Here is a 16,585-nt window from a genome sequence, read left to right as displayed (position 1 = left end):
TTCGTCGTATTGCCATACAAGCAAGCCGTTATTACAGATTTCACTTAATTCAGATGTAGATCTAGGCTGTTCATATATTAGGTGTATTTGTTAATTAAGATTTGAAGGGCTGTGGGTGTATGGTGTCGTCAGCATGCACTAATACTGGTACAGGTCTTTCACCTATTTTGGGACATCGGCTTTGCATTCTAGTAATACTTTGTGTACATTAATGTATATTGGAAATCGTAATGTGACCAAAACGCACCCTTGTCTAACCCCTGAGCATATCGGGAACCAGGCGGTGAAATTGTCTTCTATTCTACTTCTCACACGCGCCTGGTTATTTGTGTGAATTACCTTTTGTATGTCTACCGAAGATTTAGTGCAATTATAGGACCTAGGCACATGGCAGAGTTTGTCTCTGTTAACCTTATCAAAGACTGTGCTTGGGTCCATGAACGCCAGATATACTGGATCCTTTTTGACAAAGAATGGGCTGCCACTAAGCAGAGATTTAGACCTTGTTCCATCGTCCCTAATGAGGAGCAGAAAAACACATATTAAATTGTCTGTGTCCCAGCCCTTGCCTCTCTGTGCCCCCTTGATGCTCTTGACTGAGTGTTCTGGGGGTCAACGCATTTACTTTGTTAAAATTACAATGTTCAAAGCAGGTCGGTCGCCTGAATACTTAGCTAGGAATAACAGGATAAACCTGCGTGTAAATCTGGGGAGTTGGTTGGCACATAGGAAGAAAGGGCAATGGACTTGTAATGGCACCCTGTTGAAGGATAGGGGCATAGCGCAAACCCTATTGGTTGACATTAAGGACTATTTTGAGTTTAATGATGATGGAGATACTAGTCCTTGTTTCCTGTGGGAAGGATTCAAGGTGACACTGAGGTGGTGGGGGGGAGCAGTGGCCTTATACAAATTGGGGCACAGACAAAGTGGGAAAGACAGCGACTTGAAACAGACTTCAGGGAAAAGATTGAGGCTTTGCAGCCTAGAGGGTGTCGCGGAGGCAGTCTGTCCCTAGCTACAGTAGGTAAATAAAAAAGTATAATGCAGAGTTGAAGTCACTCCTGGTCCAGGACACTGAAAATAAACCTTTGATCTTAAAACAAAGAGATCATGAGAAAGGCGATAGGGTGGGCAAGATCTTAAAATGGAAACTGAGAGAACAGCGCACATCGAAAACTGTGTCATATAGTAAGAGGCGGGAAGGTGACCTGGGTTACAACCCTGAGAATATAGGTGCCGAATTCAGTTGAGAAACTGTTTACTTATACGAGAAACTGTATACGTCAGAATAGGAAGGCAATGGATCCCGTATAGCCAACTTCCTTAAATCTATTCCGGTTCCGGGTCTCTCCCAGGAAAAGGCCGAGGGCATTGACGAGATGATAACTGAAGATGAGGACATCCGAACAATTACATTTTTGAAGGGGGGGCACGACTCTAAGGGAAGATGGTTTTTCAGTCAGGTTTTTCTAAATGTTCTGCTCCCTATTGGCCCTGTATGTGCATGTGGTCAAGGATGTTTTGCAGGGGCGTTCACTGTCCGACTCCATGTTGGGAGGCATAATAGTGGTTATCCATAAGGAAGGCAAGGACCCCACCTCTCATGTGCCTCCTATAGGCCCATATCCCTGTTAAACACGGACATGAAGATATTAGCTAAGTTGCAGGGTAATAGAATTGTGACAGCCCTCCCCTCCTTAATACACAGAGATCAGGTAGGCTTCATAAGAGGGTGGCAGGGATTGGACAACATAAGGAAAACCATTGACTTCATGCATGTTGTTCAAAGGGTCTTGATGCAGCATTGATCTCTATACACTTGAGACTACACAACACTTGTCTACTTGGTATTAGGTAACCCATCTTTTGGTATAGGGCTGTACTACACACGTTGGTAGTGTTAGTGAGCAGCCAGGCCTATCTCAGGAGGGGTATATGTGAGTTGTAGAGCTGTAGCAATCAAATTCGCAAATACAAGTAGCTAAGTAACACTTATACTCAAGGTTTCAGTTATATTTATTTAATATCAATTTTTAAATAAGCCTTCTTTAAAAAGAAGCCTGCCAAAGGCAAAACGAACAAAGGGCTCAAACCTGGCTTAGCGTGCAGAGTAAAACCCAAGAAAGACCTCACAAACAGAAAATGGCAAAAAAAGAAGACCAGGGCCATTGTGACCAAATGGTCACCCAATGGGTTCGATACTGTAGCTGAGGGTTCAGCCGGCGGAAGAAAAGCACAAGGGTAGGAAAATGAAACCACTGCCACCAGCCATTTAAAGTAGTGAGGGTAACATAAACAATGTGACATGAGTAGGTAGGATAAGGAGCTACTAAGTAACCCCGAGCACTCCACATAAGATGGTGTGTGCTGGACCTACAAAGAGAACATGGTAAGTAAAGTCAATTTCACTTCAATATGCTAAGGGTTTCTCTGTGACACTGCACTGAAGGTGCTGTGTGTCACCATACAAATAGTAGATGCCTATGGAGTTTGTCAGACTCCAAAAACTGTGGAAACACCTAATCCAAATCAGGTCAAAACACATGAGAGAGTGAGCAAAAGGTCCCACTCACTCCAGGGTTAAAATTAAAAAGTCCTAAAGTCCAGCAAAAGAGCTGGCGGTCTCTAAGGTGGGACGAATTCAGCACTAAAATTGAAAAATCTCCCTAACTGCAGCCCTCTATAGCTCCCTTACAGTTAGGATCTGGTTCAATGGCGCAGTAACGTCAGTTTTCCATGGGCAGGGGGACGAGACAGGGATGCCCCTTCTTTCCCCGTCATACGTCCTTTCAATGGAACCCCTAGCAATCTACGCAAACCAGAGAATTAAGGCGAACCGGAGTGGAGAGAGAGAATTCAAACTGCCCCTATTTGCGGACAATATTTTTGCCATATATAGATGACTTGGACGATTCCCTACCAGCCTTGCTCTCACAAATCTCAACTTTCGTTAGCTTCTCTTGTCTCAAGGTAAACCTAGGGAAATCGAGTGTCATGCCCATTCGGACGGTGGGCTCCAGTCTAGACAGGTGCGACAGATCACATGGCATGAGGGTAGAGAAAGAATCAATTACCTATATGGGGATATGTCTCCCCGGGAACCTTTTAACCATGGGATCTATGAAATTTGACCCATTGTAAGCCATCATCAAAAAAGACCTCCAGCGCTGGTCCTCGGTGGTGGTGTCGTGGTATAACTGAATGATAACCATAAAGATGAGTATTCTGCCCCGACTTTCATACCTTTTTTCTGCAATTCCCTTCCTCCTACTTTCACAGAATTGTGGGGGGCGATAAACATGTTTATTTGGCAAAATAAAGTCTCAAGAATTAAAAAATCCACACTCACTCTCCCCAGGGAGCTGAGAGGTTTCGGCTTCCCCAGTATTTTTTTATATTACAAGACCTCCCATCTGCAGATCTTAGTAGAACATATGCGGGGACCTGGGGACTTACCAGACCTATCTGGAGGACCACGAAGCCCACCCCAAAAGGTAAGAGACTGTCTATAGCCCCCTCGGGGCTCATACCATATTGACATATGGTTCACCCAACACTTGGAGTTTTGTGGTCTCATGTGGGGAATAGGCAGGGCTTAAGAAACCCAATGGGAAGAGTTGATTGTTGAAGTAATTCCTGAGGAAAATGTTTTGCTGTTACCTTCCATGGCAATTTATTTACCCAGGCAATGGAACATAATTAAAAAATGCTGCATGGGTGGCACAGACACCCTCTCAGGCACTCAAATGTTTCTGGGAATGCCCCCCCCCCTGTGTCTAAGGGCATGTGGTCAAATTGGCTCCTGGTTTCACATGTGGTGGTAATGCCCAAAAATGCAGATCTACTGGGGAGACATTTTGAGCTGGATTGAAGACATGTAGCGGAAGAGCTAGCCTTAGACCCCCTCATAGTCTTATTAGCCCCCTACCCCTGAATGAGGAGTGAAAGATACAGGCTCCCGAATTGGAAATCTGTGGAACCTCCAGGCAGGGAGCAATGGGAACTTAAACTTCGCAATATCTTTATTATGGAGAAACAACGGCGATAGTGAATGACTATTTGGGGTAGTTTCTGGAGGGCCCTCTGCTTACTTTTGTTGGTGAGGTCTGGTATGCCAGAGGTTTGGGGGTTACTGCAAGCTCACCCGTTCAGCTCCCTAGGGCCGAACAACCCTTCCCCCAGAACAAATGGAGGACTCAGCCAAGGGCAAGTTAGAACTGTCGTTTATTACAAAAACCGACAGGGATCATGCAGGACATTCATAAATCTCCAGAGATCTGCTATCCGCCTCTAAATTGTACGAAATGGTGAATGGCTTTGCATGATTCAGAGCAAATCAATCTTCGGTTTTCAAAATTCTAGGCACCATCATGTTTCACAAATGTCAAACTACCAATGTAAAGGTAGCAATGCTCACTTATTTAAAGTAACATAAGTGTGTTTCTCTCTGTAAAACCTAGTGCTTCATTATACCACCAAAAATGAACCAATGAATCCCCCTCCCACCTGTTGTGGAAATCCCAACTAAATTGGCACTTTTGCTTACGTGAACAGCCTTTTTTGCAGTGCTCATTTGAACATGGTTGCGTATGCTTGCACTTTGGAATTCATTACATAAGTATAGGTCCTAATCTCTGATAAAGCAGCAAATACCAGTTAGTCTCAATTATTTAATATGGCAAAAGGATTTAAATGTTTTTCCCTTTTCATTTGATTTTTAGACTGAGCATGACATTAAGTGGTTTTCAGGATCAAGCATGGTTCCGCTTCTACACATGGTGCTCTCCCTTCCTGACGGTGTGGAGACTGATCTTCTTGTAAACTCTGACAGGTGAGGTGATTCTTTATTTTAAAGAAAATAATTATAAAACTTGTTTGTACATGTACTTATTTATTTATTGTTCACTTGTTAGGCGTTTATACAATTAGCAAAACTGTTTCAAGCACCCACAAAGGCAACAGGGTGGGGACAGGGGAAGGTAGACCATGAATTACAACAAAGATAAATAATTGAATAAATAGTACAAACAAATAATGAGAATAACAGGGAGGGGAGACAAACCTACTATGCCTTTTAAATGTTCAGAACGTGCAAGTGCAGAGTGGAGGGTAGGGGAGGGGAGTAAGGAAAAGGTGCTTTGGTGCTCATGTAGACGTGCTCGGGGTGGAGTGCTAAGAAAAGAAAAATGTAAGTGCAACCTTCCGTGGGGATGGTGAGCCTAAGCAAGTGTAGTAAATAGACAGTGGCTGGGATGAGCGATGTGGGGGGGGGGGTCAGGGCCTCGAGGATACATAAGGGCCCTGCACATCAGGCACGCTACTGTATGATTAGCAGGGAAGAGAGGAGGAGAAGGAAGAGGTAAAGAGAAAGGTCTTGAGGCTTTTTTGGAACTTAAGGCTGTACTGCTCAAGACGGAGAGGGAGGCTATTCCACAGAAGGAAGCCTGCCGAGGAAAGTGATTGACCACCAGCACTCTGTTTAGAAAACCACTTCACATGCAGGGAACTGGTGCCAGAGGAATGTTAGGCAGAATTATGTGCAGTACCCTTTGGGAATACTACACACAATTAAGAATACAAGTGTAAGTACAATTTCACCTTTGGTACAAGCCTGTACTACACCGTAAAGTGGTAGCGATGGCTGAGCAGCCAGAATTATCTCAAGAGTAAAGTGAGCAGTAGAACAAGTTACACAAAGGACCAACAATTGCAGTGATTCAAACACACACTTACACAAGGTTTCTTGGTAAAAGAATATACATTTATTTACACAGTCAGTTTGAAAACATTACACTAGCAAGAGCAGCTCAGTATCACACACTAATAAACCACATTTACACAAATGGTAAGTAAATGAGCAAGTTCAGCTCCCCTGAAGTGGGAGCAAAATGGCACTTCAGATACTTTTAAAAGGGGTAAAAAGACAAGTTTATAAGAGTAGACAGCACAAATACTTGCATAGGCAGGGCAAAGGGTTTCAGTAAACTACAACCAGCAATTCAGTTCATAGGCCTGGGCCAAAATCAATGGTTCAGAGTCTTAAGTCTTTGCCACAGAGTTTAGAAGAATTTGGCTAGGCGAAAAGTTTGACGAATGTTTAGGGAAGGACAAGCCTTCGAAGTTGAGAAAGTTCTATGAACTTTCGCGATGGCCGAAAAGATTTCCGGACTGCGTTGCACAGTACCTTCGTATTGAAGAAGAGCTGTAGCTGAGGCAGTTGTTCCTGGCAGTTCAAGCAGATCTTGCTGTTCCTGAGCTTCAGTCGTGGGACAAGAAGGACGACGTCGGAAGGTTCCTGCACTGCCCAGGGAGGAGGCCAAAAGCTTTAGCAAGACGTCGGTTTAAGGTGTGAGTGCCTTAAAGTCCACGAGACTCTCTCAGGCACTTCATTCTGGACACTGACAGGAATCCTCACTGTTATATTATTACACTGAATGAGAGCTGGGAGAATTGGAACCAGCTGGACAGGGCTTCCAGAAATTTAGTGGGACCTTTGGGTGCCTTAGCAACATCCTCAGGCTTTGAAAAAGCTTTCATCCACTACTGTTCTGATGGCCCCAGTGTCTCTCCTGGCAGGAGTATCCTGACCATTGACAAGAACACTGTCCATATAATACCCTCTAGAGTTCTCTGGAATGGAGTTGTACATATCCATATTCTGTTTCTTACCCAGACCTATGGACTCTAAGGATACAGTGGCCTGAAGACTCAAAGGGTGCTTCAGCAAATAGTTGAAAGTGGGCACTAGCCATTTGTACTTCATCTGGAGAGAAGGCTAAGGAGCAGTGCTGATCCCTGCAGGTTTACCCTTGCATCTGGGATCTCCTTTCACATGGTCGGTTGACCCACAGACATAGCATTTACCAAATGCTCTCTTGAATAGAGGTTTCTGCTGACCTCCCTCTGGTTGGGCACCAGCGGATTCACTAGCCCTAATTGGTTTCCCATGTGGCTTACCCTGGTTATGTTTGGGGGCCTCTTCTGGTTGGATGGATTTAGATGCATCTATGTTCTCACCTTTGTGCTGCTTCCCACGATCCTTTTTGGGAGTTGCCTCAGAATCCTTATGAGTGGCCCTGTTGGCTACCCATGAGTCAGCTGCTCTAGCTAACTTTTTGGATCTAATTCCTTAGAATCAGCCCAGTGCTGTCTCAGCTCAGGAGAGCAGGCATCAAAAATAGTTTCCAACATAAACAGATTTCTCATACCTTCAAAAGTGTGACCTCTGTAACCCTTCACCCAACCATCTATGTTTTTCAAACATTCACACACCCAGGTAGCCCAAGGGGTACCATCATGCTTTTTGATGGTTCTAAACCTCCTAAGATACTGGGAGGGGTCTTCCCAAAACTATCTATCAAAGCTAGCTTCACAGTTTCATACTCCTTTCTGTCTGTATCCCCCAACTCCATTACCACATCACTTGCAACAGAGGGTAGACTAGAAAAAAGCCAAGGAATCAACTGATTCCCTGTGATGTCTTGAATCCCATGGTTTGTATTTGTATTTAGTTTATTTGTATTGCGCGCATTGCCCCGGGGCATCTGGGCGCATGTTTTGTGGACAGTTACATGTTACAGGTATATACATTGTACAATTTACAGGTTATATTATACAGTTTCAGCATATACCATTTACACATATTTACAAGATAATATTAAAGTGAGGAGGTGGCCTGGGCATCCCTTTCATGTAGCCACTGTTTGGTTTTGTGTTTGAAGGAGTGGAGATGTTGAACAGTTCTGAGCGTGTTGGGTAGGGAGTTCCAGAGTTTAGCTGCAAGGACTGGGAAGCTTGAACCTCTTGCAGTGTGAAGCTTGAAACTAGGGATAGTGAGGGTGTGGGCCTGGGCAGATCTCAGGGGTCTGGAGGCTGTATGTTGTGTGAAGCGCGAGGATAGGTATGCAGGTGCTGCATTGTTCTGGGCCGTGTAAGAACTAGAGCTTTGAAGGATATGTGATGGGGAGCCATTGCAGGTTACGTCTGGTGTGGGCAATGTGGGATCACCTGGGAATGTTAAGAGCCGCCCGAATGGTATTCTGTGTGACCTGGAGTTTATCGAGGTTCCTTTGACTTGTCCCTAGGTAGAGGGCGTTGCAATAATCGATTTTGGACATGATGAGGGTTCTGGCGAGGATCAGGCAGTTGCCTGTTGTCAGAAAGCGACGGCATGCTGTGATCAGTTTGCAGGTGTAGGCTGACGCTGAGACTACAGAATTGGTTTGTCTATCGAGAGACAGGGTAGAGTGTAGTTAGATTCCGAGTGTTTTTGTGACGTTAGAGACTTTGATATTGTTTCTGTCGATAGAGAAGGATTTGTATTTGGGGTCAAGTTTGGCGAATTTGGAGTGGGAGCCTAGGATGAGTAGCTCCGTTTGTTCATCATTGAGGCAGAGCCCGTGATGTGCCATCTAAACTGCGTTGAGAGCTCTTGCATCAGTTACATAGTCGCCAGTGATATGGATGAGTATCTGGGTGTCGTCCGCATAGTTCGTGTAGGAGACACCCAGATGGTCAAGTATATCAAAGAGCGGTTTAGAAAACACGTTGTAGAGAGTGGGAGACACACAAGAGCCTTGTGGGACTCCACACGGGACATGTGCTGGGTCAGCTGCGGCTGAGGATGAGAAGACCCTCATGGTTCTGTTTGCAAGGAATGAGCTGATCCATGATGTAGCTGCGTCAGAGAAATGGGCAGCAGTCTTAAGGTGGTGGCAAAGGATTTGATGATCGACCAAATCGAAGGCTGCTGAGAGGTCAAGGAGGAGCAGGAGCGCCTGTTTGCCCTTGTCTTTCAGGTCTTCGATTTGGGTTTTCAAATCAATCAGGGCTGTTTCAGTGCCGTGTCTGGGGCGGAAACCGGACTGCCTAAGCCCAAGTAGATTGTTGGTCTCAAGGTAGTCCTGTATTTGGAGATAGGCCGCTCGGTCAAGGATTTTAAGAAGGTAAGGCACAGTGGTGATGGGCCTATAGTTGGAAGGGTTGCTAGGATCAAGATTAGGCTTTTTGATTAACGGGATGACCTACGCATCCTTGAGATTGTTAGGAACAGTGCCTGATAAGAAGGAGGCATTGATGAGAGAGGTGATGAATGGGGTGAGATCATGTGCAGCTTCCTGTATGATCGGTGCCAGGCAAGCATCACCTTGGCAGTTGGAGGGCTTGAGCTTCAGGATAATTTGTTCAACCTCATTGATAGTGAGGGGTGTGAAGCTAAAGGGTTTGAAGGAATGTTTAGGTGGGGTGGGTTTGTAGGTTGGGGGGTTGCCCGAAGAGTCAGACTGGTGGCTTTTTTTGGTATTGATTTTGGCTTGGAGCATGGCAATTTTGCCTAACAGCGCCTTTTGAATGTTAGTGCACCACTCTGTATCTGGGGTGCATGTATCCAGTGGGGCAACAGGAGAGTCAAGTTCCTTGCGGATCTTGAATAGTTCCTTGGTGTTAGATTGTGCTTGTGAGATCCTTTTGTTGTAAACTTCCTTTTTTGCGGCTAGGATGGCTTCTTTGTAGGTAAGGGAGGCTGTGGTGAGATTATTTTTATTGACATGGGAAGGAGAGCATTTCCAGTGGGCCTCGGCCTGTCTCTTTTCTTTACGCAGGTCGCGTAGGTGTGGGGTGAACCAAGAATTAAGGTGGGAGCGCGGTTTTTGTTTGCGCAGTTTGAGGGGGGCAACGGTATTAAGAGCATTTAACATAGCGCGGTTGTAAGTGTCTACTAGGACAGTAGGATCCAGGCAAGTGGAGGACATTTCGTTCAGTAGAGGGAGGATGAGGGGGAGTAGCTTCTCGACTGTGATATCCTTCTTATTGTGAGGGAGAGTGGGGGGGGCAAGTTTGGTTTATCTATGGGTGGGCTGGAGTTGATGGAAAATAGTATTATGTGGTGATCGGACCAGGCGCATGGGGAGACAGATATTCCGTTAAGCGCACAGTTCATGTCTGAGACCCAATCAAGGGTGCGACCCTTGATGTGGGTGGGTTCTTTAATGTGTTGGATAAGGCAGAAGTCGGCAAGTACACTTGCAAGGTCCGTGGCTTTGGCATCATTTGTGTCTAGATAGCCTAGATTAAGGTCGCCAAGTAGAATGATTTGGGAGTTAGGCTTGGTACTCGCGGCTAGAATAGTTGAGATGTCCTCTACAAAGGAGGATGTGGAGTCAGGGGGCCTGTAGATAAGGTGCACTGTGACTGTGTGATTCGGAGAGATGGGCAGTTTGATCGAGAGTCGTTCCGCAGAGGGCAGCCGCAGGCTGTTGACCACTCTAAGATTGAGCGATCTCTTAAATATAAATGCTAATCCTCCTCCCTTTGTTTGATTGGTGTCCCTGTCGCACCTGAGGATTGTGTAACCATCGGGGATGGCCAAAGTCAAGATGGGTCCCGTGGCTGCATGCAGCCACGTTTCCTTGATCCCGAGAAAATCAAGGTTTTCCGTGGCGATGAGATCAGCAATATCGAGGGCGTGCGCAGAATGGAGCGGCCGTTGATAAGTGCACCTTTAAGTTTAGAGGCAATGTTGGCGTTGTGGGCATGAAGGGCCAGGTTAGTTTTAGGTGCTGCAGAGGTTGTGGATTTGTTGTCGCTAAAGTTAGGGTTTTTGTCGGTGGGGAGGTTGTTCAGGTGGTAGGACCAGTGATGACATCTGGAGGCTAGTCTTTGGTTTCTGACTGATATAGCACAAGGATGACTGGGGAGATTGGATGAGGTCAGTGTAATGTGATGAGGCAAAGGTGGACTGTTGGCGGTTATATTCAAAAGCAGCCAACCAATCCAAAATATCGAGCTTAACCTCATACATACTTACTGCATCTTTGGGCATGCAAGGCCTCTTAGGACTGGAAGATCTAGAGGACTCTGGGAGAGAACCAGTTTCAAGAGACAACATTTTCATTTCAAGTGCATGATTCAACTCCATTTCTCTGAGTCTAAGTTCTTGATGTTTGCTTTCAGTTTGAGCTTGGATTCTCTTAAATTCTAACTCGAGTCTCATTTTTTCTAAAGAGACAAATTCAGGACTTAATGTTGGACCTGATGGGGTCCCTATGGTCAAAGTTTGAGGCCTATGAGCAGGTAGAGGTAAAACAGGGCCTTAATTCTAAAACTCTTCTGCCTCATCTAACTCATCCACAATATTAGAGCTGGGCTCTGACATAGTATCATCCTCATCAACATTTCCCACATTTGCTGCAGGTGTGGGGGTTTCAGACCCACTCCTCAGACTTTGGTATTTTAACAACTTCTTTATGAGTTCAACCTTGTTGCCTTTTACAGTGAGATTCCTAGCTTTACACATATCTCTCAATTGATCAAATGTTAAAGTGACTAGGGTCTCCTGTCTGTAGCTTTCCATATCAGTCATGATAAAAAAATTGCTTCTCTAGTGTTGCTTAGCCTTGTGAGGATTATTTGAAGAAAGGTAAAACTAGCACTCTCAATGTAACAATACATTATCCTCACCACTGTACACCATTGTTAGGCAGAATCATGTGCAGTACCCTTTGGGAACACTACACACAATTAAGACTAGACGTGTAAGTACAACTCCACCTTTGGTACAAGCCTGTACTACACAGTAAAGTGGTAGCGATGACTGAGCAGCCAGACATATCTCAAGAGTAATGTGAGCAGTAGAACAAGTTACACAAAGGACAAACAATTACAGTGATTCAAACAAACACTTACTCAGGGTTTCTTGGTAAAAGAATATACATTTATTTACACAGTCAGTTTGAAAACATTACACTAGCAAGAGCAGCTCAATATCACACACTAATAAACCACAATTACACAACCGGTAAGTAAATGAACAAGTTCAGCTCCCCTGTAGTGGGAGCAAAATGGCACTTCAGATGCTTTAAAAAGGGGTAAAAAGACATGTTTATAAGAATAGACAGCACAAATACTTGCATAGGCAGGGCAAAGGGTTTCAGTAAACTACAACCAGCAATTCAGTTCCTAGACCTGGGCCAACGTCAATGGTTCAGAGTCTTTGTATAGGATAGCACAGTTCTGGTAGTAAACGGTTAAGTCTTTGCCACAGAGTTTAGAAGAATTTGGCTAGGTGAAAAGTTTGACGAATGTTACGGAAAGGACAAGCCTTCGAAGTTGAGAACATTTCTACGAACTTTTGCGATGGCCAAAAAGATTTCCGGACCGCGTCTGCACAGTACCTTTGTATTGAAGAAGAGCTGTAGCTGAGGCAGTTGTTCCTGGCAGTTCGAGCAGATCTCGCTGTTCCCGAGCTTCAGTCGTGGGGACAAGAAGGACAACGTCGAGAGGTTCCTGCACTGCCCTGGGATGAGGCCAAAAGCTTTAGCAAGATGTCGGTTTAAGGTGTGAGTCCCTTAAAGTCCACAAGCTGGTTTCCTTCCCTCTGGCTATCGGTTTTCAACAGCACTCTGATGAAAATTTGACCAAATGGGGACGGTGTCCAGCTGGCTTACGAGTTGGTTGTTCCCACCAAACTCAAAGGAAGAAGTTAACCTTGAAGGGCTTCTCTGTCGATGGAGTTGCAGGCAATTCGGACCTGCAGCAGGGCTTCACCGGTCATCCAGGAGTTGCAGCAGTCATCTTCCTTCAGTTCGTCTTTGGTTCTTTTGTTCCAGTGGTCCACTCTGCTTTCCAAGTCCCAGAGACCTGCTTTTAAACAGTTTTCCCCCATTAATTTCAGCCTGGATGTCACTCACACTGCCGGGTGGATGTTCTTGCCAGACAGCCAGCCGGCCAATCACTGCAGAGTGCATTCAGGTCTCCTAGGAGACTAAGCACAGGGAGTTTCGGGCACTTCCCTCACATCCTCTCCACCCCAGACACTCAGGTGCCAGAGGAGGGCTTCAGCACTGAAGCCCACCAAAGGCCAACGAACAAAGGAACCAAACCTGGTTTGGCACACAGAGACAAACCCACGAAGGACCTTTCCTAAAAGAAATGGCGAAGAAAGTTGGCCAGATGGGTCTGGGGCGCCATATTGATAAACATGGCTGACTTGATTTTTAGCTACCGTTGTTCGCGGTCTGGGAAAATCATGGTAGTTTGATCTAAACCACTGCCACCAGCCATTTAAAGTAGGAAAGGGTAACATTTGACTGCTACATGAGTGTTTTAACTCAGGGAAAGCTAGCCAACCCCTCCAGCACTCTGTAGGAAGATAGTGTGTGCTGGGTCAGTAAATTTAAAGAGACTAGTAAAGTCAATTTAACTTTACATGGTCTGGGAGACAGTAGTCAGTCCCAGAGAAGTTATTTAAACCTTGGGAAGTCTGAAAGACATCCCTGTGCCACTGCACTGAAGGTGCTGTGTGACACACAGAAAAAGAGGATGCCTATGGAGTTGTTTTAAAACTCCATAACCAAAGAACACAAAAGTAAAACACATTGAAAATGAAAAGTTCAAAGCCCCAAAATTTAGCAAAAGAGCTAGAGGGCTCTAAGGTAGAGGGAATTTAGCACTTGTGTGAGAAATCTCCCTAACAAGGAAAGCAGGAGTCTAGAAGGGGAGTATTTGGTTAGAAAGCGTTGAAGATAGAGTGGTCCCGGCCCCAGATAGCCTTGTGGATGATGCAGAGGGATTTGAATTTAATCCGTGCTGAGACAGGGAGCCAGTGAAGGCTTTGTAGGGCAGCAGAGATGCGGTCCCTGGGCTTGAGGCCAAGGATAAGTCTTGCTTTGCTATTCTGGGTTAGCTGGAAGGGTCGCAGGCTGGACGAAGAAAGATTGAGGAGGCTGTTGCAGTAGTCTGCCTGGAGAGAACCAGAGCACCGATAACATTGAGTCTCTGGGGGAAGGAAGGGTAGAGTTTCTTTGAGAAGGAAGAGCTGAAAGTGCGACTTCTTGACAATGTCCTCAATAGGAGAGAAGAAGGAAAGGGAGGAGTCATAGATGACACCATGAACTTCAGAAGAGGTGGCATTTGGAGAGCCCATGGAGGAAGGCCAGCGTGAAGGGAAGAAGTAGGGTGCAGGGAACCCACATGGGAGAATCTCTGTTTTGCTAGCATTGAGGCAGAGGTCATTAGCAGTGTACCAGGACTGGATGGCAGAGAGGCAGTCGGGCATGAAGGAAGGTGCAAGGGCGTCAGCAGGAAGTTTGAAGAAGAGTTGTCTGTCATCAGCGTAGCACTGGAAGTTGGGGGAGAAGGAGGAAATGAGTGGTGCCAACAGGGAAAGGTATATGTTAAAGAGCCAGGGGGAAAGAATGAAGCACTGGGGACGCCACAAGTGGAGGAGGAAGTATGGGAGGAGAAAGGGCCCAGAATGATTTTGGAGGAACGGTCCATTGGGAAGGAGGTAAGCCAATCCAGTGCCCGTTCCGAGATACCAAGGGTATCGTGGAGCCTTTTTATGAGGATGGAATGGTTCACTGTGTCAAATTCAGAAGCGAGATCAAGGAGGATGAGGACAGCAGGGGAGTTGGAATCAAGGGATGCGAGCAGTTCTTCACGGGTGTTCAGAAGAACAGTTTCCGTGCCTCTGGATTCTCGGAATCCAGGCTGGTGGTCGTATAGACCGCCAACAAGTTCGGTATGAGAGTTGAGTTGGGGCGAGGGCCAACTTCTCGAGCAGTTTGTCCAGGAAGTGGGTGATAGAAATGGGCCGGTAGTTGGCTGGGCAGGAAGGGTCTGCAGAGGGTTTTTTAAGGAGGGGCGCAAGAGGTAGTGTTTGAGGGAGGATGGAAAAGAACCAGTAGCAAAGGAGTAGTTGAAGAGATCAGCAAGAGCAGGGGCGAGAGAGATGTTGGCCTTTTATGGTTCTGGAGGAACATGGGGCAACCTGTTTGGAAGGACCTTCATGGAGTTGACAACTCTGGTGACTTCTTCAGGGGAGACGGGAGGAGGAGGAGGAGGAAGGAGGAAGGAGGAGGGTGAGTGGTGGCGGGGAGAGGGGGAGGGCTGGGTTAGAAGTGTGCGTAACAAGGCTGTTTAGTATGTCCTGGGTTTTGGAAATGAAGTGAGAGGTGAGTGCATTACAAAGGGCCTGGGAAGGAGTAGGGGCAGAAAATACTGCGGACGGGTTGGCAAGTGCCCTGAAGATTTTGAAGAGTTCAGCCATGTTGTTGGACGCATTGGACACTCGTGCCTGAATGTGGGCTCTTTTTTGGCACGGATGGAGAGTCTGTAGTGTCTCTGGATCAGGCGGCAGGCCAGTTTGTCAGAGGGTGAGCCTGAAGTGCGCCACCTCTGTTCAACAGCCCTGCACTTACGTTTTTGGTCTGCAAGTTCGGTGTCATACCAGGTGTTATGCTTAGAGGCAGGTTTCAGGTGGATCCTCGTGACTGGGGCAAGGATGTCAAGGGTGTTGTAATAGACAGATAGAGGTTGCTGAGGGCAGACTCACTGGTAGAGTCTATGTTGGGTGGGCAAGGGGGAATGAAGGTGGAAGAGAAGGCAGCAGCTGACACTCAATTCATCGGACAGATGTTTGTGAACGAGGTTGACAGAGCTTTATGAGGAGTTGTCACAGGGCCATAGGGACCCAGGTGAGAGGTGAGGAGATAGTGGTCAGACCAGGAGAGAGGGGTGGCCGGGGGAGTAGAGAGAGTGAGGTTGGAGTGGATGATCGGTCTAGCGTGTGTCCAGCAGAATGGTTAGGGCCAGAGGGAAAAATGGAAAGCGATAGGGAGGAGCAGAGGCCAGTGAAGAGGATGGTTGCTGTGCAATGGGAGTCTAGGTGGATGTTGAAGTCACCTAGTAGTAGCATGTTGGAGGTGGTAAAGAGTAGGGGGGAACAGACATCCGCCCACTCAGAGGACCAGAGAATAAGTGACTGGGGCCGGTAGATGGTAGCAATGGTCAAGGTGGATGAAGGAGAGATGACCACTTTGCAGTTTGTTTGTTTATTTATTTATAAAGCGCTCCTCACCCGCAGGTATCTGGGTGCATTACAAGAATATGCGGTTTCTTAGTTACAGTACAAAAGATTACAAGTTATAATACAATACAATATAATACATAGTAAGAATGTGTATAGATACCGTTTTTGACAAAATAAGACATATAGTGATTGTACAAGGGTAACGTACAGAGATACAGAAATGGCACTAGCGTGGTTTGCGAAGTCCTAGTTGAGGACATCTAGCAGGGTGGGAGGTCTTTGGAGGTGAGCCAAAGTTTGGTGTTTTTCCTGAATTTGTAGAAGGATTGGTCAACTCTTAAGGTGGTGGGTAGGGAATTCCACAGTTGGGCAGCCATGACAGGAAAGCTACTGCCACCTGCTTTTTTCAGTTTGAACCTGGGGACTCTTAGGCATCCGGAATTGGTAGTCCTTGTAGGTCATTAGGAATTCTTTTTGATGAATGTTTCGGTGAGGTAATGAGGGGCTGAGTTGTTAAGACATTTGTAAGTCAGGGAGGCTGTTTTGAGTTGTATTCTGTCCTTGATGGATAGCCAATTGTTGTTCCGTCTGAACACTGAGATGTGTTGTCTTCTGGGGATGCCTAGGGCTGTTTTAAGTGCATTGTTCTAAAGAATCTGGAGTTTATTGACCATGTATTTGCTGGCACTTAGGTACAGTGCATTACAGTAGTCGATGTTTGACAGAATTAAGCTCGGGCCAGTGTAATGCAACTTTCTATGGAGAGAAAGGGTT

The 16,585-nt window shown here is 46.0% G+C and overlaps 1 protein-coding gene across 9 annotated transcripts in view; it reads left to right on the top strand.

The window, feature by feature from the left end:
* GLMN (glomulin, FKBP associated protein) overlaps nt 1-16,585 on the top strand; it is a 1,004,137-nt gene that overhangs the window by 698,485 nt on the left and 289,067 nt on the right. For all 9 annotated transcript variants that reach the window (XM_069641799.1, XM_069641796.1, XM_069641800.1 and 6 more), the window contains one exon: nt 4,725-4,834. In XM_069641799.1, the coding sequence (XP_069497900.1) occupies nt 4,725-4,834 (110 nt within the window). The remainder of the gene's footprint in view (nt 1-4,724; nt 4,835-16,585) is intronic.

Source organism: Ambystoma mexicanum, chromosome 1q (assembly GCF_040938575.1).
Source record: "Ambystoma mexicanum isolate Mex_15411 chromosome 1q, UKY_AmexF1_1, whole genome shotgun sequence".
Taxonomy (NCBI): Eukaryota; Metazoa; Chordata; class Amphibia; order Caudata; family Ambystomatidae; genus Ambystoma; species Ambystoma mexicanum.
Note: the sequence above shows the minus strand (reverse complement) of the source record. Positions and strands in the feature narration are given on the sequence as shown.